The 20,571-nt window shown below is 39.8% G+C and overlaps 1 protein-coding gene across 1 annotated transcript in view; it reads right to left on the bottom strand.

Moving 5' to 3' along the window:
* LOC128684257 (uro-adherence factor A) overlaps positions 1-20,571 on the bottom strand; it is a 40,152-nt gene that overhangs the window by 7,698 nt on the left and 11,883 nt on the right. The window contains exons 3-4 of the mRNA XM_070098438.1: positions 16,323-16,516; positions 15,932-16,101 (exon numbers count right to left, since the gene is read on the bottom strand). Coding sequence (XP_069954539.1) covers positions 15,932-16,101; positions 16,323-16,516 — 364 coding nt within the window. The remainder of the gene's footprint in view (positions 1-15,931; positions 16,102-16,322; positions 16,517-20,571) is intronic.

Raw genomic sequence — 20,571 nt, 5'->3', positions numbered from 1 at the left:
GATTAACCTCATCCTTCATAAATCCATCCGCCGACACGTCAACTCCCAAGTATCTGAAAACATTCACTTCTTCCATACTCCTCCTCCCCAATTTGATATCCAATTTTTCTTTATCTAAATCATTTGACACCCTCATCACCTTACTCTTTTCTATGTTCACTTTCAACTTTCTACCTTTACACACATTCCCAAACTCATCCACTAACCTTTGCAATTTTTCTTTAGAATCTCCCATAAGCACAGTATCATCAGCAAAAAGTAACTGTGTCAATTCCCATTTTGAATTTGATTCCCCATAATTTAATCCCACCCCTCTCCCAAACACCCTAGCATTTACTTCCTTTACAACCCCATCTATAAATATATTAAACAACCATGGTGACATTACACATCCCTGTCTAAGACCTACTTTTACCGGGAAGTAGTCTCCCTCTCTTCTACACACCCTAACCTGAGCCTCACTATCCTCATAAAAACTCTTTACAGCATTTAATAACTTACCACCTATTCCATATACTTGCAACATCTGCCACATTGCTCCTCTATCCACTCTATCATATGCCTTTTCTAAATCCATAAATGCAATAAAAACTTCCCTATCTTTATCTAAATACTGTTCACATATATGCTTCAATGTAAACACCTGATCTACACATCCCCTACCCACTCTAAAACCTCCTTGCTCATCCGCAATCCTACATTCTGTCTTACCTCTAATTCTTTCAATTATAACCCTACCGTACACTTTTCCTGGTATACTCAGTAAGCTTATTCCTCTATAATTTTTACAGTCTCTTTTGTCCCCTTTCCCTTTATATAAAGGGACTATACATGCTCTCTGCCAATCCCTAGGTACCTTCCCCTCTTTCATACATTTATTAAACAAAAGTACCAACCACTCCAACACTATATCCCCCCCTGCTTTTAACATTTCTGTCATGATCCCATCAGTTCCAGCTGCTTTACCCCCTTTCATTTTACGTAATGCCTCACGTACCTCCCCCACACTTACATTCTGCTCTTCTTCACTCCTAAAAGATGGTATACCTCCCTGACCAGTGCATGAAATTACTGCCTCTGTTTCTTCCTTAACATTTAAAAGTTCCTCAAAATATTCTCGCCATCTACCCAATACCTCCATCTCCCCATCTACTAACTCCCCTACTCTGTTTTTAACTGACAAATCCATATTTTCCCTAGGCTTTCTTAACTTGTTTAACTCACTCCAAAATTTTTTCTTATTTTCATTAAAATTTCTTGACAGTGCCTCTCCCACTCTATCATCTGCTCTCCTTTTGCACTCTCTCACCACTCTCTTTACCTTTCTTTTACTCTCCATATACTCTGCTCTTCTTATAACACTTCTGCTTTGTAAAAACCTCTCATAAGCTACCTTTTTCTCTTTTATCACACCCTTTACTTCATCATTCCACCAATCACTCCTCTTTCCTCCTGCCCCCACCCTCCTATAACCACAAACTTCTGCCCCACATTCTAATACTGCATTTTTAAAACTATTCCAACCCTCTTCAACCCCCCCACTACTCATCTTTGCACTAGCCCACCTTTCTGCCAATAGTCGCTTATATCTCACCCGAACTTCCTCCTCCCTTAGTTTATACACTTTCACCTCCCTCTTACTTGTTGTTGCCACCTTCCTCTTTTCCCATCTACCTCTTACTCTAACTGTAGCTACAACTAAATAATGATCCGATATATCAGTTGCCCCTCTATAAACATGTACATCCTGGAGCCTACCCATCAACCTTTTATCCACCAATACATAATCTAATAAACTACTTTCATTACGTGCTACATCATACCTTGTATATTTATTTATCCTCTTTTTCATAAAATATGTATTACTTATTACCAAATTTCTTTCTACACATAGCTCAATTAAAGGCTCCCCATTTACATTTACCCCTGGCACCCCAAATTTACCTACTACTCCCTCCATAACATTTTTACCCACTTTAGCATTAAAATCCCCAACCACCATTACTCTCACACTTGATTCAAAACTCCCCACGCATTCACTCAACATTTCCCAAAATCTCTCTCTCTCCTCTACACTTCTCTCTTCTCCAGGTGCATACACGCTTATTATAACCCACTTTTCACATCCAATCTTTATTTTACTCCACATAATCCTTGAATTAATACATTTATAGTCCCTCTTTTCCTGCCATAGCTTATCCTTCAACATTATTGCTACTCCTTATCCCCCTATAATTTTTGCACTCTCTTTTATCCCCTTTGCCTTTATACAAAGGAACTATGCATGCTCTCTGCCAATCCCTAGGTACCTTACCCTCTTCCATACATTTATTAAATAATTGCACCAACCACTCCAAAACTATATCCCCACCTGCTTTTAACATTTCTATCTTTATCCCATCAATCCCGGCTGCCTTACCCCCTTTCATTTTACCTACTGCCTCACGAACTTCCCACACACTCACAACTGGCTCTTCCTCACTCCTACAAGATGTTATTCCTCCTTGCCCTATACACGAAATCACAGCTTCCCTATCTTCATCAACATTTAACAATTCCTCAAAATATTCCTTCCATCTTCCCAATACCTCTAACTCTCCATTTAATAACTCTCCTCTCCTATTTTTAACTGACAAATCCATTTGTTCTCTAGGCTTTCTTAACTTGTTAATCTCACTCCAAAACTTTTTCTTATTTTCAACAAAATTTGTTGATAACATCTCACCCACTCTCTCATTTGCTCTCTTTTTACATTGCTTCACCACTCTCTTAACTTCTCTCTTTTTCTCCATATACTCTTCCCTCCTTGCATCACTTCTACTTTGTAAAAACTTCTCATATGCTAACTTTTTCTCCCTTACTACTGTTTTTTGTCTCCACATATACCTCAATGCACGACTTACCTTCTTTCCTTCATCAATTCTATGGTTAACCTCATCCTTCATAAATCTATCCGCTGACACGTCAACTCCCAAATATCTGAAAACATTCCCTTCTTCCATACTCCTCCCCAATTTGATATCCAATTTTTCTTTATCTAAATCATTTGATACCCTCATCACCTTACTCTTTTCTATGTTCACTTTCAACTTTCTACCTTTACACACACTCCCAAACTCATCCACTAACCTTCGCAACTTTTCTTTAAAATCTCCCATAAGCACAGTATCATCAGCAAAAAGTAACTGTGCCAATTCCTATTTTGTATTTAATTCCCCATAATTTAATCCCACTCCCCTCCCCAATACCCTAGCATTTATTTCTTTTACAACCCCATCTATAAATATATTAAACAACCATGGTCACATTACACATCCCTGTCTAAGACCTACTTTTACTGGGAGGTAATCACCCTCTCTTCTACACACCCTAACCTGAACCTCACTATCCTCATAAGAACTCTTTACAGCATTTAGTAACTTACTATCTATTCCATATAGTACTTGCAATATCTGCCACATTGTTTCCCTATCCATGCTATCATTTTTTTTTCTCCAACAAACCGGCCATATCCCACCAAGGCGGGGTGGCCCAAAAAGAAAAACAAAAGTTTCTCTTTTTAAATTTAGTAATCTATACAGGAGAAGGGGTTATTAGCCCCTAGCTCCCGGTATTTTAGTCGCCTCTTACAACATGCATGGCTAACGGGGGAAGAATTCTGTTCCACTTCCCCCATGGAGATAAGAGTAAATAAGCAAGAATAAGAACTAGAAAGAAAATACAGGTCTCCCTCAACATTCGCGAGGGTTAGGGGATCAAGATCCTCGTGAATGTTGAAAAATCGCGAATGTTTGGTGCCCCAATATATTGCAGGGAAATATAATACAATACTGCTTCCTTAACCCTTTGACTGTCGCGGCCGTATATATACGTTTGTGAGGTACCGTGTTTGACGTATATATATGACGTATATTTATGAAGGGATTCAGGGAAACCGGCAGGCCGGACTTGAGTCCTGGAGATGGGAAGTACAGTGCCTGCACTCTGAAGGAGGGGTGTTAATGTTGCAGTTTAAAAACTGTAGTGTAAAGCACCCTTCTGGCAAGACAGTGATGGAGTGAATGATGGTGAAAGTTTTTCTTTTTCGGGCCACCCTACCTTGGTGGGAATCGGCCAGTGTGATAATAAAAAAAAAATAATACTCATAAATTCTAGCGGCTTCAAATCAGGCAGGAGAAAGCTAGTAGGCCCACATGTGAGAGAATGGGTCTGTGTGGTCAGTATGCACCACATAAAAAAAATCCTGGAGCACGCAGTGCATAATGAGAAAAAAAAAACTCCGACCGTTTTTTTTAATTAAAATGCCGACTTTGTGGTCTATTTTCGTATAGTATTTGTGGTTGTATTCTCGTTTTCATGGTCTCATTTGATAGAATGGAAACTATATTATAGAAATGGAGGTGATTTTGATTAATTTTACTATAAAAAGAACCTGGAAATGGAGCACAAAGTACAGGAAATGTTTGATTTTTGCCGATGTTCAAAAGTAAACAAATGATGTCATTGTCCAATAAATGTCCAAATAGCCATTCTAATACGCAGTCATGAATGGGTTGATGTAATTTTTACAATTATTACAGTATTGCAGTAGTCTGCATAACAGTAAATCTTCTATTTTTTGTTTGAATAAAATTTCAAAATAAAAAGCAAGAGTAATATCACAGGGACCTGGAGACATGACTGATGAACAAAGAAAATCTTATTTTAGAGCCAGGAATGTCTGCATTGTTCATTCTGGACCTTATTTTGAAATTGTCGTATTTTTTAATTTTCGTGAAATTGGCCAAATTGCAAATTTCTGACCATGTTATTGGGTAGTTGAAATCGGTAAATGGGCAGTTTCTTGTGCTCAATCGATAGAAAAAATAGAGTTCTGAAGAAATAGTTATGAGTTTGGTTGACTGGAATAACGGAATTAGCCGAAAATAGGGCTCAAAGTGGGCGAAATTGCCGATTTTTAAATATCGCCAAAGTCGCTAACTTCGCGAGAGCGTAATTCCGTCAGTTTTCCATCAAATTTCGTTTTTTTGGCGTCTTTACAATCGGGAAAAGATTCTCTATCATTTCATAAGAAAAAATAATTTTTTTTTTTCGAATATTTTGCGACACCAGGAGCAACTTCAGGATTGGGCCCTTCGACAGTCAAAGGGTTAACTTGTTGAACCATGAACAATCATAAAATACATGAAAACGTCGTAAATTGTACTAAATACATACATGTTATGGTTTAATAACATGTATGTTATTAAATACCACTGCCTCCACCACTTCCTCAACCACTGCGAGTCCCTGCTACCCTCCCTCCGACCCCCGCAACTGGCAGCCAGCCCTCCCACCAGTGTGGTGTTTTGTTTGTTCATTATTTGCTATTAAACTACAGTATAAATAATGTAAACCCATTCATGACTGCATATTGGAATGGCTATTCGGACAGGAATTGGATGGTGACATCATGTGTTTACTCTTGAGCACAGCAAAGAATCAAACATTTCTGCTACTGCTAATAGTAACAATAGTAATAATAATAATAATAATAATAATAATAATAATAATAATAATTTTTTTTTTTTTTTTTCAACAAGTCGGCCGTCTCCCACCGAGGCAGGGTGACCCAAAAAAGAAAGAAAATCCCCAAAAAGAAAATACTTTCATCATCATTCAACACTTTCACCACACTCGCACATTATCACTGTTTTTGCAGAGGTGCTCAGAATACAACAGTCTAGAAGCATAAACATATAAAGATACACAACATATCCCTCCAAACTGCCAATATCCCAAACCCCTCCTTTAAAGTGCAGGCATTGTACTTCCCATTTCCAGGACTCAAGTCCGACTATATGAAAATAACCGGTTTCCCTGAATCCCTTCACTAAATATTACCCTGCTCACACTCCAACAGATCGTCAGGTCCCAAGTACCATTCGTCTCCATTCACTCCTATCTAACACGCTCACGCACGCTTGCTGGAAGTCCAAGCCCCTTACCCACAAAACCTCCTTTACCCCCTCTCTCCAACCCTTTCGAGGACGACCCCTACCCCGCCTTCCTTCCCCTATAGATTTATATGCTTTCCATGTCATTCTACTGTGATCCATTCTCTCTAAATGACCAAACCACCTCAACAACCCCTCTTCTGCCCTCTGACTAATACTTTTATTAACTCCACACCTTCTCCTAATTTCCACACTCCGAATTTTCTGCATAATATTTACACCACACATTGCCCTTAAACAGGACATCTCCGCTGCCTCCAACCGTCTCCTCGCTGCTGCATTTACCACCCAAGCTTCACACCCATATAAGAGTGTTGGTACTACTATACTTTCATACATTCCCTTCTTTGCCTTCATAGATATCGTTTTTTGACTCCACATATACCTCAACGCACCACTCACCTTTTTTCCCTCATCAATTCTATGATTAACCTCATCCTTCATAAATCCATCCGCCGACACGTCAACTCCCAAGTATCTGAAAACATTCACTTCTTCCATACTCCTCCTCCCCAATTTGATATCCAATTTTTCTTTATCTAAATCATTTGACACCCTCATCACCTTACTCTTTTCTATGTTCACTTTCAACTTTCTACCTTTACACACATTCCCAAACTCATCCACTAACCTTTGCAATTTTTCTTTAGAATCTCCCATAAGCACAGTATCATCAGCAAAAAGTAACTGTGTCAATTCCCATTTTGAATTTGATTCCCCATAATTTAATCCCACCCCTCTCCCAAACACCCTAGCAATTACTTCCTTTACAACCCCATCTATAAATATATTAAACAACCATGGTGACATTACACATCCCTGTCTAAGACCTACTTTTACCGGGAAGTAGTCTCCCTCTCTTCTACACACCCTAACCTGAGCCTCACTATCCTCATAAAAACTCTTTACAGCATTTAATAACTTACCACCTATTCCATATACTTGCAACATCTGCCACATTGCTCCTCTATCCACTCTATCATATGCCTTTTCTAAATCCATAAATGCAATAAAAACTTCCCTATCTTTATCTAAATACTGTTCACATATATGCTTCAATGTAAACACCTGATCTACACATCCCCTACCCACTCTAAAACCTCCTTGCTCATCCGCAATCCTACATTCTGTCTTACCTCTAATTCTTTCAATTATAACCCTACCGTACACTTTTCCTGGTATACTCAGTAAGCTTATTCCTCTATAATTTTTACAGTCTCTTTTGTCCCCTTTCCCTTTATATAAAGGGACTATACATGCTCTCTGCCAATCCCTAGGTACCTTCCCCTCTTTCATACATTTATTAAACAAAAGTACCAACCACTCCAACACTATATCCCCCCCTGCTTTTAACATTTCTGTCATGATCCCATCAGTTCCAGCTGCTTTACCCCCTTTCATTTTACGTAATGCCTCACGTACCTCCCCCACACTTACATTCTGCTCTTCTTCACTCCTAAAAGATGGTATACCTCCCTGACCAGTGCATGAAATTACTGCCTCTGTTTCTTCCTTAACATTTAAAAGTTCCTCAAAATATTCTCGCCATCTACCCAATACCTCCATCTCCCCATCTACTAACTCCCCTACTCTGTTTTTAACTGACAAATCCATATTTTCCCTAGGCTTTCTTAACTTGTTTAACTCACTCCAAAATTTTTTCTTATTTTCATTAAAATTTCTTGACAGTGCCTCTCCCACTCTATCATCTGCTCTCCTTTTGCACTCTCTCACCACTCTCTTTACCTTTCTTTTACTCTCCATATACTCTGCTCTTCTTATAACACTTCTGCTTTGTAAAAACCTCTCATAAGCTACCTTTTTCTCTTTTATCACACCCTTTACTTCATCATTCCACCAATCACTCCTCTTTCCTCCTGCCCCCACCCTCCTATAACCACAAACTTCTGCCCCACATTCTAATACTGCATTTTTAAAACTATTCCAACCCTCTTCAACCCCCCCACTACTCATCTTTGCACTAGCCCACCTTTCTGCCAATAGTCGCTTATATCTCACCCGAACTTCCTCCTCCCTTAGTTTATACACTTTCACCTCCCTCTTACTTGTTGTTGCCACCTTCCTCTTTTCCCATCTACCTCTTACTCTAACTGTAGCTACAACTAAATAATGATCCGATATATCAGTTGCCCCTCTATAAACATGTACATCCTGGAGCCTACCCATCAACCTTTTATCCACCAATACATAATCTAATAAACTACTTTCATTACGTGCTACATCATACCTTGTATATTTATTTATCCTCTTTTTCATAAAATATGTATTACTTATTACCAAATTTCTTTCTACACATAGCTCAATTAAAGGCTCCCCATTTACATTTACCCCTGGCACCCCAAATTTACCTACTACTCCCTCCATAACATTTTTACCCACTTTAGCATTAAAATCCCCAACCACCATTACTCTCACACTTGATTCAAAACTCCCCACGCATTCACTCAACATTTCCCAAAATCTCTCTCTCTCCTCTACACTTCTCTCTTCTCCAGGTGCATACACGCTTATTATAACCCACTTTTCACATCCAATCTTTATTTTACTCCACATAATCCTTGAATTAATACATTTATAGTCCCTCTTTTCCTGCCATAGCTTATCCTTCAACATTATTGCTACTCCTTCTTTAGCTCTAACTCTATTTGAAACCCCTGACCTAATCCCATTTATTCCTCTCCACTGAAACTCTCCCACCCCCTTCAGCTTTGTTTCACTTAAAGCCAGGACATCCAGCTTCTTCTCATTCATAACATCCACAATCATCTCTTTCTTATCATCTGCACAACATCCACGCACATTCAGACTTCCCACTTTGACAATTTTCTTCTTCTTATTCTTTTTAGTAATCTTTACAGGAAAAGGGGTTACTAGCCCATTGTTCCCGGCATTTTAGTTGACTTTTACAACACGCATGGCTTACGGAGGAAAGATTCTTATTCCACTTCCCCATGGATATAAAAGGAAAATTAATAAGACCAAGAACTATTAAGATAAAATCAAAGAAAACTCAGATTTTTTTTTTTTTTTTTTTTTCAACAAGTCGGCCGTCTCCCACCGAGGCAGGGTGACCCAAAAAAGAAAGAAAATCCCCAAAAAGAAAATACTTTCATCATCATTCAACACTTTCACCACACTCGCACATTATCACTGTTTTTGCAGAGGTGCTCAGAATACAACAGTCTAGAAGCATAAACATATAAAGATACACAACATATCCCTCCAAACTGCCAATATCCCAAACCCCTCCTTTAAAGTGCAGGCATTGTACTTCCCATTTCCAGGACTCAAGTCCGACTATATGAAAATAACCGGTTTCCCTGAATCCCTTCACTAAATATTACCCTGCTCACACTCCAACAGATCGTCAGGTCCCAAGTACCATTCGTCTCCATTCACTCCTATCTAACACGCTCACGCACGCTTGCTGGAAGTCCAAGCCCCTTGCCCACAAAACCTCCTTTACCCCCTCTCTCCAACCCTTTCGAGGACGACCCCTACCCCGCCTTCCTTCCCCTATAGATTTATATGCTTTCCATGTCATTCTACTGTGATCCATTCTCTCTAAATGACCAAACCACCTCAACAACCCCTCTTCTGCCCTCTGACTAATACTTTTATTAACTCCACACCTTCTCCTAATTTCCACACTCCGAATTTTCTGCATAATATTTACACCACACATTGCCCTTAAACAGGACATCTCCGCTGCCTCCAACCGTCTCCTCGCTGCTGTATTTACCACCCAAGCTTCACACCCATATAAGAGTGTTGGTACTACTATACTTTCATACATTCCCTTCTTTGCCTCCATAGATAACGTTTTTTGACTCCACATATACCTCAACGCACCACTCACCTTTTTTCCCTCATCAATTCTATGATTAACCTCATCCTTCATAAATCCATCCGCCGACACGTCAACTCCCAAGTATCTGAAAACATTCACTTCTTCCATACTCCTCCTCCCCAATTTGATATCCAATTTTTCTTTATCTAAATCATTTGACACCCTCATCACTCAGATGAGTGTGTATAAATAAATGTGTACATGTATGTGTAGTGTGACCTAAGTGTAAGTAGAAGTAGCAAGACATGCCTGTAATCTTGCATATTTATGAGACAGACAAAAGACATCAGCAATCCTACCATCATGTAAAACAATCACAGGCTTCGTTTTACACTCACTTGGCAGGACGGTAGTACCTCCCTGGGTGGTTGCTGTCTACCAACCTACTACCAAAAATAATAATAATAATAATAATAATAAATACAATAGAATTGAAGAAGGAAATTGTACAAAAATATGAGGGAGTGGTTGAGGCATCGTCAGTCAGTGTGGCTTTGTTTATGCTGGAATGAGCATTAGTCTCCGTGCTCTTCCAAACATTTCACAGTAATTCATTGTGTTTGGTGCTTGTAGATTGAGTGTGACTGGAGTGGTTGAGGCAGTGGTTGAGGCAGCAGTTGAGGCAGTGGTTGAGGCAGCAGTTGAGGTAGTGGGTGAGGCAGTGCTTGAGACAATGGTAGAGGGAGCAGTTGAGGCAGTGGTATTTAGTAACATATTATGTTATAAATAATAATAGTACATATTATTATTAGGCACTGTCAAGAAATTTTAATGAAAATAAGAAAAAATTTTGGGGTGAGTTAAACAAGTTAAGAAAGCCTAGGGAAAATATGGATTTGTCAGTTAAAAACAGAGTAGGGGAGTTAGTAGATGGGGAGATGGAGGTATTAGGTAGATGGCGAGAATATTTTGAGGAACTTTTAAATGTTAAGGAAGAAACAGAGGCAGTAATTTCATGCACTGGTCAGGGAGGTATACCATCTTTTAGGAGTGAAGAAGAGCAGAATGTAAGTGTGGGGGAGGTACGTGAGGCATTACGTAAAATGAAAGGGGGTAAAGCAGCTGGAACTGATGGGATCATGACAGAAATGTTAAAAGCAGGGGGGGATATAGTGTTGGAGTGGTTGGTACTTCTGTTTAATAAATGTATGAAAGAGGGGAAAGTACCTAGGGATTGGCGGAGAGCATGTATAGTCCCTTTATATAAAGGGAAAGGGGACAAAAGAGACTGTAAAAATTATAGAGGAATAAGCTTACTGAGTATACCAGGAAAAGTGTACGGTAGGGTTATAATTGAAAGAATTAGAGGTAAGACAGAATGGAGGATTGTGGATGAGCAAGGAGGTTTCAGAGTGGGTAGGGGATGTGTAGATCAAGTGTTTACATTGAAGCATATATGTGAACAGTATTTAGATAAAGGTAGGGAAGTTTTTATTGCATTTATGGATTTAGAAAAGGCATATGATAGAGTGGATAGAGGAGCAATGTGGCAGATGTTGCAAGTATATGGAATAGGTGGTAAGTTATTAAATGCTGTAAAGAGTTTTTATGAGGATAGTGAGCCTCAGGTTAGGGTGTGTAGAAGAGAGGGAGACTACTTCCCGGTAAAAGTAGGTCTTAGACAGGGATGTGTAATGTCACCATGGTTGTTTAATATATTTATAGATGGGGTTGTAAAGGAAGTAAATGCTAGGGTGTTCGGGAGAGGGGTGGGATTAAATTTTGGGGAATCAAATTCAAAATGGGAATTGACACAGTTACTTTTTGCTGATGATACTGTGCTTATGGGAGATTCTAAAGAAAAATTGCAAAGGTTAGTGGATGAGTTTGGGAATGTGTGTAAAGGTAGAAAGTTGAAAGTGAACATAGAAAAGAGTAAGGTGATGAGGGTGTCAAATGATTTAGATAAAGAAAAATTGGATATCAAATTGGGGAGGAGGAGTATGGAAGAAGTGAATGTTTTCAGATACTTGGGAGTTGACGTGTCGGCGGATGGATTTATGAAGGATGAGGTTAATCATAGAATTGATGAGGGAAAAAAGGTGAGTGGTGCATTGAGGTATATGTGGAGTCAAAAAATGTTATCTATGGAGGCAAAGAAGGGAATGTATGAAAGTATAGTAGTACAAACACTCTTATATGGGTGTGAAGCTTGGGTGGTAAATGCAGCAGCGAGGAGACGGTTGGAGGCAGTGGAGATGTCCTGTCTAAGGGCAATGTGTGGTGTAAATATTATGCAAAAAATTCGGAGTGTGGAAATTAGGAGAAGGTGTGGAGTTAATAAAAGTATTAGTCAGAGGGCAGAAGAGGGGTTGTTGAGGTGGTTTGGTCATTTAGAGAGAATGGATCAAAGTAGAATGACAAGGAAAGTATATAAATCTATAGGGGAAAGAAGGCGGGGTAGGGGTCGTCCTCGAAAGGGTTGGAGAGAGGGGGTAAAGGAGGTTTTGTGGGCAAGGGGCTTGGACTTCCAGCAAGTGTGCGTGAGCGTGTTAGATAGGAGTGAATGGAGACGAATGGTACTTGGGACCTGACGATCTGTTGGAGTGTGAGCAGGGTAATATTTAGTGAAGGGATTCAGGGAAACCGGTTATTTTCATATAGTCAGACTTGAGTCCTGGAAATGGGAAGTACAATGCCTGCACTTTAAAGGAGGGGTTTGGGATATTGGCAGTTTGGAGGGATATGTTGTGTGTCTTTATATGTGTATGCTTCTGGACTGTTGTATTCTGAGCACCTCTGCAAAAACAGTGATAATGTGCGAGTGTGGTGAAAGTGTTGAATGATGATGAAAGTATTTTCTTTTTGGGGATTTTTTTTTTTTTTTGGGTCACCCTGCCTCGGTGGGAAACGGCCGACTTGTTGAAAAAAAAAAAAATTATTAATAACATGTATTATTATTAATAACATTTATTATTATTATTATTATTATTATTATTAACATGTTATTAAATACCACTGCCTCAACTGCTGCCTCACCCACTGCCTCAACTGCTGCCTCAACTGCTGCCTCAACCACTTCCTCACCCACTGCCTCACCCACTGCCTCAACCGCTGCCTCAACTGCTTCCTTAACCACTGCCTCACCCACTGCCTCAACTGCTTTCTCAACCACTGCCTCACCCACTGCCTCAACTGCTGCCTCAACCACTGCCTCTACCACTCCAGTCGCACTCAATCTACAAGCACCGAACACAATGAATTACTGTGAAATGTTTGGAAGAGCACAGAGACTAATGCTCACTCCAGCATAAACAAAGCCACACTGACGATGTGTCAACCACTCCCTCGTATTTTTGTACAATTTCTTCCTTCAATTCTATCGTATTTATTATTTATTATTATTACTATTGTTATTATTAGCAGTAGCAGAAATGTTTAATTCTTTGCTGTGCTCAAGAGTAAACACATGATGTCACCGTCCAATACCTGTCCGAATACCCATTCCAATATGCAGTCATGAATGGGTTTACATTATTTATACTGTAGTTTAATAGCAAATAATGAACAAACAAAACATTCACCACACTGGTGGGAGGACTGGCTGCCAGTTGCGAGGTCGGAGGGAGGGTAGTAGGGACTCGTGGCAGGAAACTTGAATATGATTTGGCGGCTGGGAGTTTGGAGGCTGGGAATTTGATGGTTGGGAATTCGCGAATGTGTGAAGCCCGCGAAAGTTGAAAATGCGAATGTTGAGGGAGACCTGTAGAAGAAAACCCAGAGGGGTGTGTATATATATATATGCTTCTACATGTACGTGTAGTGTGACTTAAGTGTAAGTAGAAGTAGCAAGACAGTGTACCTGAAATCTTACATGTTCATGAGACAGAAAAGAGGACACCAGCAATCCTACCATCATGTAAAACAATTACAGGCTTTCGTTTTACACTCACTTGGCAGGACGATAGTACTTCCCTGGGCGGTTGCTGTCTACCAACCTACTACCTAGGACTCAATCATATGCCTTTTCTAAATCCATAAATACAAAGAAAACTTCCCTACCTTTATTTAAATACTGTTCCCATATATACTTCAATGTAAACACTTGACCTACACATCCCCTACCCACTCTAAAACCTCCTTGCTCATCTCCAATCCTACATTCTTTCAATTATAACCTTACCGTACACTTTTCCTGGTATACTCAGTAAACTTATTCCTCTATAATTTTTACAATCTCTTTGTCCCCCTTCCCTATACATAAAGGAATTATACATGCTCTCTGCCAATCCCTAGGTACCTTCCCCTTTCATACATTTATTAAACAAAAATACCAACCATTCCAACACTATATCCCCCCCTGCTTTTAACATTTCTGTCATGATCCCGTTAGTTCCAGCTGCTTTACCCTCTTTCATTCTACGTAATGCCTCACACACCTCCCCCACACTCACATCCTGCTCTTCTTCACTCTTAAAAGATGGTATACATCACTGGCCAGTGCATGAAATTACCGCCTCCCTTTCTTCGTCGACATTTAAAAGTTCCTCTGGTGGCCTGGTGGTTAACGCTCTCGCTTCACACGGTGAGGGCCTGGGTTCGATTCCCAGCCAGAGTAGAAACATTGGACGTGTTTCTTTCCACCTGTTGTCTATGTTCCCCATCAGTAAAATGGGTACCTGGGTGTTAGTCGACTGGTGTGGGTCGCATCCTGGGACACTGACCTAAGGAGGCCTGGTCACAGACCGGGCCGTGGGGGCGTTGACCTCCGGAACTCTCTCCAGGTAAACTCCAGGTATCTACCCAACACCTCTGTCTCCCTATCTACTAACTCCCCTACTCTGATTTTAACTGACTAATCCAAACATATGTCCTATTAACCCCTTGAGTGTCGCAACCCCAAATCCTGAGGTGTCTCCTGGTGTCACAAATTTGGAAAAAAAAAAGATAAGAGAATCTTTTCCCGATTGTAACGACGCCAAAAGAATGAAATTTGATGGAAAACTGACGAAATTATACTCTCACGAAGTTAGCGACCTCAGCGATATTTACAAATCGGCAATTTCGCCCACTTTGAGCCCTATTTTCGGCTAATTCCATTGTTCCAGTCGACCAAACTCATAGCTATTTCTTTAGAACTCCATTTTTCTATCGAATGAGTACAAGAAACTGCCCATTTACTGATTTCAACTACCCAATAACGTGGTCAGAAATTTACATTTTAGCCACTTTCACGAAAATTAAAAAATATGACAATTTCAAAATAGGGTCCAGAATGAACAATGCAGACATTCCTGGCTCTAAAATAACATTTTCTTTGTTCATCAGTCACGTCACCAGGCCCCTCTGATATTACTCTTGCTTTCTATTTTGAATTTTTATTCAAACAAAAAATAGAAGATTTACTGTTATGCAGACTACTGCAATACTGTAATAATTGTATAAATAACATCAACCCATTCATGACTGCATATTAGAATGGCTAGTTGGACATTTATTGGACAATGACATCATTTGTTTACTTTTGAACATCGGCAAAAATCAAACATTTCCCCTACTTTGAGCCCCATTTCAAGATTCTTTTCATAGTAAAACCAATCAAAATCACCTCTATTTCTATAGTATGTTTTCCATTCCATCAAATGAAACCAAGAAGACGAGAATACAGCCATAAATACTATACAAAAATAGACCATAAAGTCGGCATTTTAATTAAAAAAAAAAAAAAAGTCTGACTTTTTTTTCTCATTATGCACTGTGTGCTGCAGGATTTTTTTTATATGGTGCCCACTAACCACACTGACCCATTCTCTCACATGTGGGCCTACCAGCTTCCTCCTGCTTGACCTGAAGCCGCTAGAATTTATGAGTATATATATACGTCAAAAATGGTAGCTTGTAAGACTTACAAATACGACCAAAACAGTCAAAGGGTTAATAACATATGGTATTAATATAAATTATGGTAGACTAAATGACGAGTTAAGAATTTCTCAAAAAGCTAACAGGACAGTTTCAAAGTAAGACAAATACAAGTGACCAAGTCACCCCATCCAACTCACTCTTCCCGCTTGTTACTGAACATTTAATAAAAAGTGGGAAAAATAGTTTCACATTATAGTACCTGCTAATACGTGAGGTTCGATGTTCGTGTGAAGATTTAGGTGTTGGAGGCAAGTTTGGAGTCGAGGATGGAGTACTGGGAGCCACTAAAGGCGCAACTAATTCTGTGCTGTCACCAGTTTTCTGACTTGGGTTGCCACACTTGCCATTCTCCAACTGGTGCACTTCAACCTTCATAAAATATATACTGAATAATAAAAAATAATGAACAGAAATTTATATACATCTTCCTATCAAGCTGTCTTTCTTTTAATAATACCATGGAGGCATATGCCAAATTAACAATCATTTAGGTTACCATTCATTTCTGTTAAGTGCTCAATATCAGCCTCTAATACAAAAACATCTATTTCTGGAAAAGAAAACACATTCATTTGTTTATAATAGCATACCTGTGTCACAGTCTCCATTTCATAATCCACCTTTTTCCTCAGTGTTTGCTTCAAGACATAACTTGGCAAAGGATCAGGGTTGGGAGTAAAAGGTTTAACACGTTCATTCATCGATTTGCGTGTGGTTCGCAAAGGAGATGATTGTCTTATGAGTTGCAGTTGTAGGCGTGCAGATGGTAACACAGGAGATGACCCTAATTGATAGAAATGAATTTTGACATACACAAAATTACATGAATCAATACCTAAGTAATAATTTTTAATACCTAGCACAATAATTTTTTGTCTACCCTCCAAATGTGAATTAACTATACATTTACCAGTACCCAAGTAGAGGGAAAGAGAAAGTTTGACTGACAGGTAAAATACAGTGGAACCTCAAAAATCGAACGTATCACATATCGAACGTTTCGAAAATAAGACCATTTTTTCGGACAAACTGTGTCCCTATTATCGAACGCGCCCCTATTTTCGGACCGCCGGGTACGGGACCTGTCCACTGGCCCGCTCTGTCCGTGTCCCCGCACAGGCGCCGTGAGCAGTCTAGCTTTGTTTATGCTTGAGTGAACACTAACCTGTGATCTCATTCACACATTTTACGATTATTTAATTGTGTTTAGTGCTTGTGGGGCTGTGAAATAAGCTGCCATGGGCCCAAAGAAACTTGCTAGCAGTACTCCTGTGGTAAAGAAGTGAGAAACACCATAGATGTGAAGAAGGAAATAATACAGAAGTATGAGATAGGAGTGAGACTTGTTGAGCTTGCGAGAGCTTGTGAGAGAGAAACAGACGACTGTGGACAGTTATTTTGTGAGACAGAAATAGACGACTGTGGACAGTTATTTTGTGAGACAGAAACAGGCGACTGTGGACAGTTATTTTGTGAGGCAGAAACAGATGACTGTGGAATTATTTTGCAAGACAGAAACAAGACAACTGAGGAGTTATTTTGTGAGACAAACAGACGATTGTGGACAGTTATTTTGTGAGACAGAAACAGACGATTGTGGACAGTTATTTTGTGAGACAGAAACAGACGATTGTGGAGTTATTTTGTGAGACAGAAACAGACAACTGTGGAGTTATTTTGTGAGACAAACAGACGACTGTGGACAGTTATTTTGTGAGACAGAAACAGACGACTGTGGGTAGTTATTTTGTGAGACAGAAACAGACAGCTGTAGACAGTTATTTTGTGAGACTGGGGTCCAATGACTCTCAAGCTGGTCCTAGTGGCATTAAAATACAGAGAAGAGAAGCAACCCCAGAGAGGGCTTTGATACCGGAAGTCCTCATGGAGGGGGATTCTCCTTCCAAACACTAACCCCAACTCCCTCTCTCCTCCTCCCTATCTTCCAGATGCCATCACCAATCATCAATAAAGGCAAGTAAAAATGTTATTTTATATTACTACAGTGGACCCCCGCATAACGATGGCATCACATAGCGATTAATCCGCATACCGCTTACTTTAATCGCAAAAATTTTGCTGCGCATACCGATTAAAAACCCGCTCACCGATTTTCGTCCGAGACGCGTCCAATGTGCGCCCTCAGCCAGCCTCACATGTGCCGCCCGTGCCATTGTTTACCAGCCAGCTTCCGCGGTAACATCCAAGCATACACTCGGAATATTTCGTATTATTACAGTGTTTTCGGTGCTGTTTCTGGAAAATAAGTGACCATGGGCCCCAAGAAAGCTTCTAGTGCCAACCGTACACCAATAAGGGTGAGAATTCCAATAGAAATAAAGAAAGAGATCATTGATAAGTATGAAAGTGGAGTGCGTATCGCCGACCTAGTCAAGTTGTACAAGAAACCCCAATCAACCATCGCTACTATTGTGGGCACCAGAAAGACAATCAAGGAAGCTGTTCTTGCCAAAGGTTTAACTGTGTTTTCGAAACAAAGATCGCAAGTGATGGAAGATGTTGAGAGACTCTTATTGGTGTGGATAAATGAAAAACAGCTAGCAGGAGATAGCGTCTCTCAAGCGATCATATGTGAAAAGGCTAGGAAGTTGCATGAGGATTTAATTAAAAAAATGCCTGCAACTAGTGATGATGTGAGTGAATTTAAGGCCAGCAAAGGTTGGTTTGAGAGATTTAAGAAGCGTAGTGGCATCCATAGTGTGATAAGGCATGGTGAGGCTGCCAGTTCGGACCACAAAGCAGCTGAAAAAAATGTGCAGGAATTCAAGGAGTACATAGACAGTGAAGGACTGAAACCTGAACAAGTGTTTAATTGTGATGAAACAGGCCTGTTCTGGAAGAAAATGCCAAGCAGGACCTACATTACTCAGGAGGAAAAGGCACTCCCAGGACATAAGCCTATGAAAGACAGGCTTACTTTGTTGATGTGTGCCAATGCTAGTGGTGATTGCAAAGTTAAGCCTTTATTAGTGTATCACTCCGAAACTCCCAGAGCGTTCAGGCAAAAGAACGTCCTCAAGGATAATTTGTGTGTGCTGTGGAGGGCAAACAGTAAGGCATGGGTCACTAGGGACTTTTTCTATAACTGGTTACACCATGCATTTGCCCCCAATGTGAAAGATTACCTAACTGAAAAGAAATTAGACCTTAAGTGCCTCCTGGTGTTAGACAATGCCCCTGGTCATCCTACAGACGTGGCAGAGCGACTTTATGGGGACATGAGCTTCATTAAGGTGAAGTTTTTGCCTCCTAATACCACTCCTCTCCTGCAGCCCATGGACCAGCAGGTTATTGCAAACTTCAAAAAACTGTACACAAAAGCTCTGTTTGAAAGGTGCTTTGTAGTGACCTCAGAAACTCAACTGACTCTAAGAGAGTTTTGGAGAGAGCACTTTAATATCCTCAATTGTGTAAACCTTATAGGTAAGGCTTGGGAGGGAGTGACTAAGAAGACCTTGAACTCTGCTTGGAAGAAACTGTGGCCAGAATGTGTAGACAAAAGGGATTTTGAAGGGTTTGAGGCTAACCCTGAGAGGATTATTCCAGTTGAGGAATCCATTGTGGGATTGGGAAAGTCCTTGGGGTTGGAGGTTAGTGGGGAGGATGTGGAAGAGTTGGTGGAGGAGGACAATGAAGAACTAACCACTGATGAGCTGATAGATCAACTTCAACAGCAAGAGGCCAGACCTGAGGAAACTGGTTCAGAGGAGGGGAGAGAGAAATTGAAGAAGTTGCCTACTACAAAGATAAAGGAAATCTGTGCAAAGTGGCTTGAAGTGCAAACGTTCATGGATGAAAATCACCCTCACACAGCTATTGCAAGCCGTGCTGGTGATTATTACACTGACAATGTTGTGAAACACTTTAGGGAAGTGATAAAGGAACGAGAGGTACAGGCCACTATGGACAGATATGTTGTGCGAAAGAAGTCCAGTGACTCTGAAGCTGGTCCTAGTGGCATTAAAAGAAGAAGGGAAGTAACCCCAGAAAAGGACTTGCCACCTCAAGTCTTAATGGAAGGGGATTCCCCTTCTAAACACTAACACTCTCTCTCCCCTCCTCCCATCCCATCAATCATCACCAGATCTTCAATAAAAGTAAGTGTCATGTAAGTGTGCATGCCTTTTTCAGTTTGTGTGTATTAAAATTAACATTTCATGTGGTAAAAAATTTTTTTTTTTCATACTTTTGGGTGTCTTGCACAGATTAATTTTATTTCCATTATTTCTTATGGGGAAAATTCATTCACATAGCGATTATTTCGCATAACAATTACCCCTCTTGCACGGATTAAAATCGTTATGCGGGGGTCCACTGTATACATAATTAAAGACTATAGCATTTGTTGTGTGTATGTAAAACTGTAATTAATCTCTATAAAATGTATTTTTTTTTTGTGAATATTTTTGGGTTTCTGGAACGGATTAATTGTATTTCCTTAATTTCTTATGGGAAATATTGCTTCGAATTTCAGACTTTTCGAATTTAGAACTAGCTCCTGGAACGGATTAAGTTCGAAATTCGAGGTTCCACTGTATAAGTTAATCTTAATAAAAACAATGATCTTGTACTTTTTATTTCAATACATAAACAAGTTGCTTGCTATAAAAATATCAGAGAAATCCTCATTCAAAGGGAGAGCTCAATAAAGAATCTTACCCCGATATTTCAGCTGTCTCCAAACGTCAAGGATATTTGAAACACCTCTTCTAGATATAATTCCTATGTATTATTATTATTATTATTAGGATTAGGTCAGGGGTTTCAAATAGAGTTAGAGCTAAAGAAGGAGTAGCAATAATGTTGAAGGATAAGTTA

This window comes from Cherax quadricarinatus, chromosome 4 (assembly GCF_038502225.1).
Source record: "Cherax quadricarinatus isolate ZL_2023a chromosome 4, ASM3850222v1, whole genome shotgun sequence".
NCBI classification, from domain to species: domain Eukaryota; kingdom Metazoa; phylum Arthropoda; class Malacostraca; order Decapoda; family Parastacidae; genus Cherax; species Cherax quadricarinatus.
The sequence above is the reverse complement of the archived record's forward strand: the minus strand, read 5'-3'. Positions and strand labels throughout refer to the sequence as shown.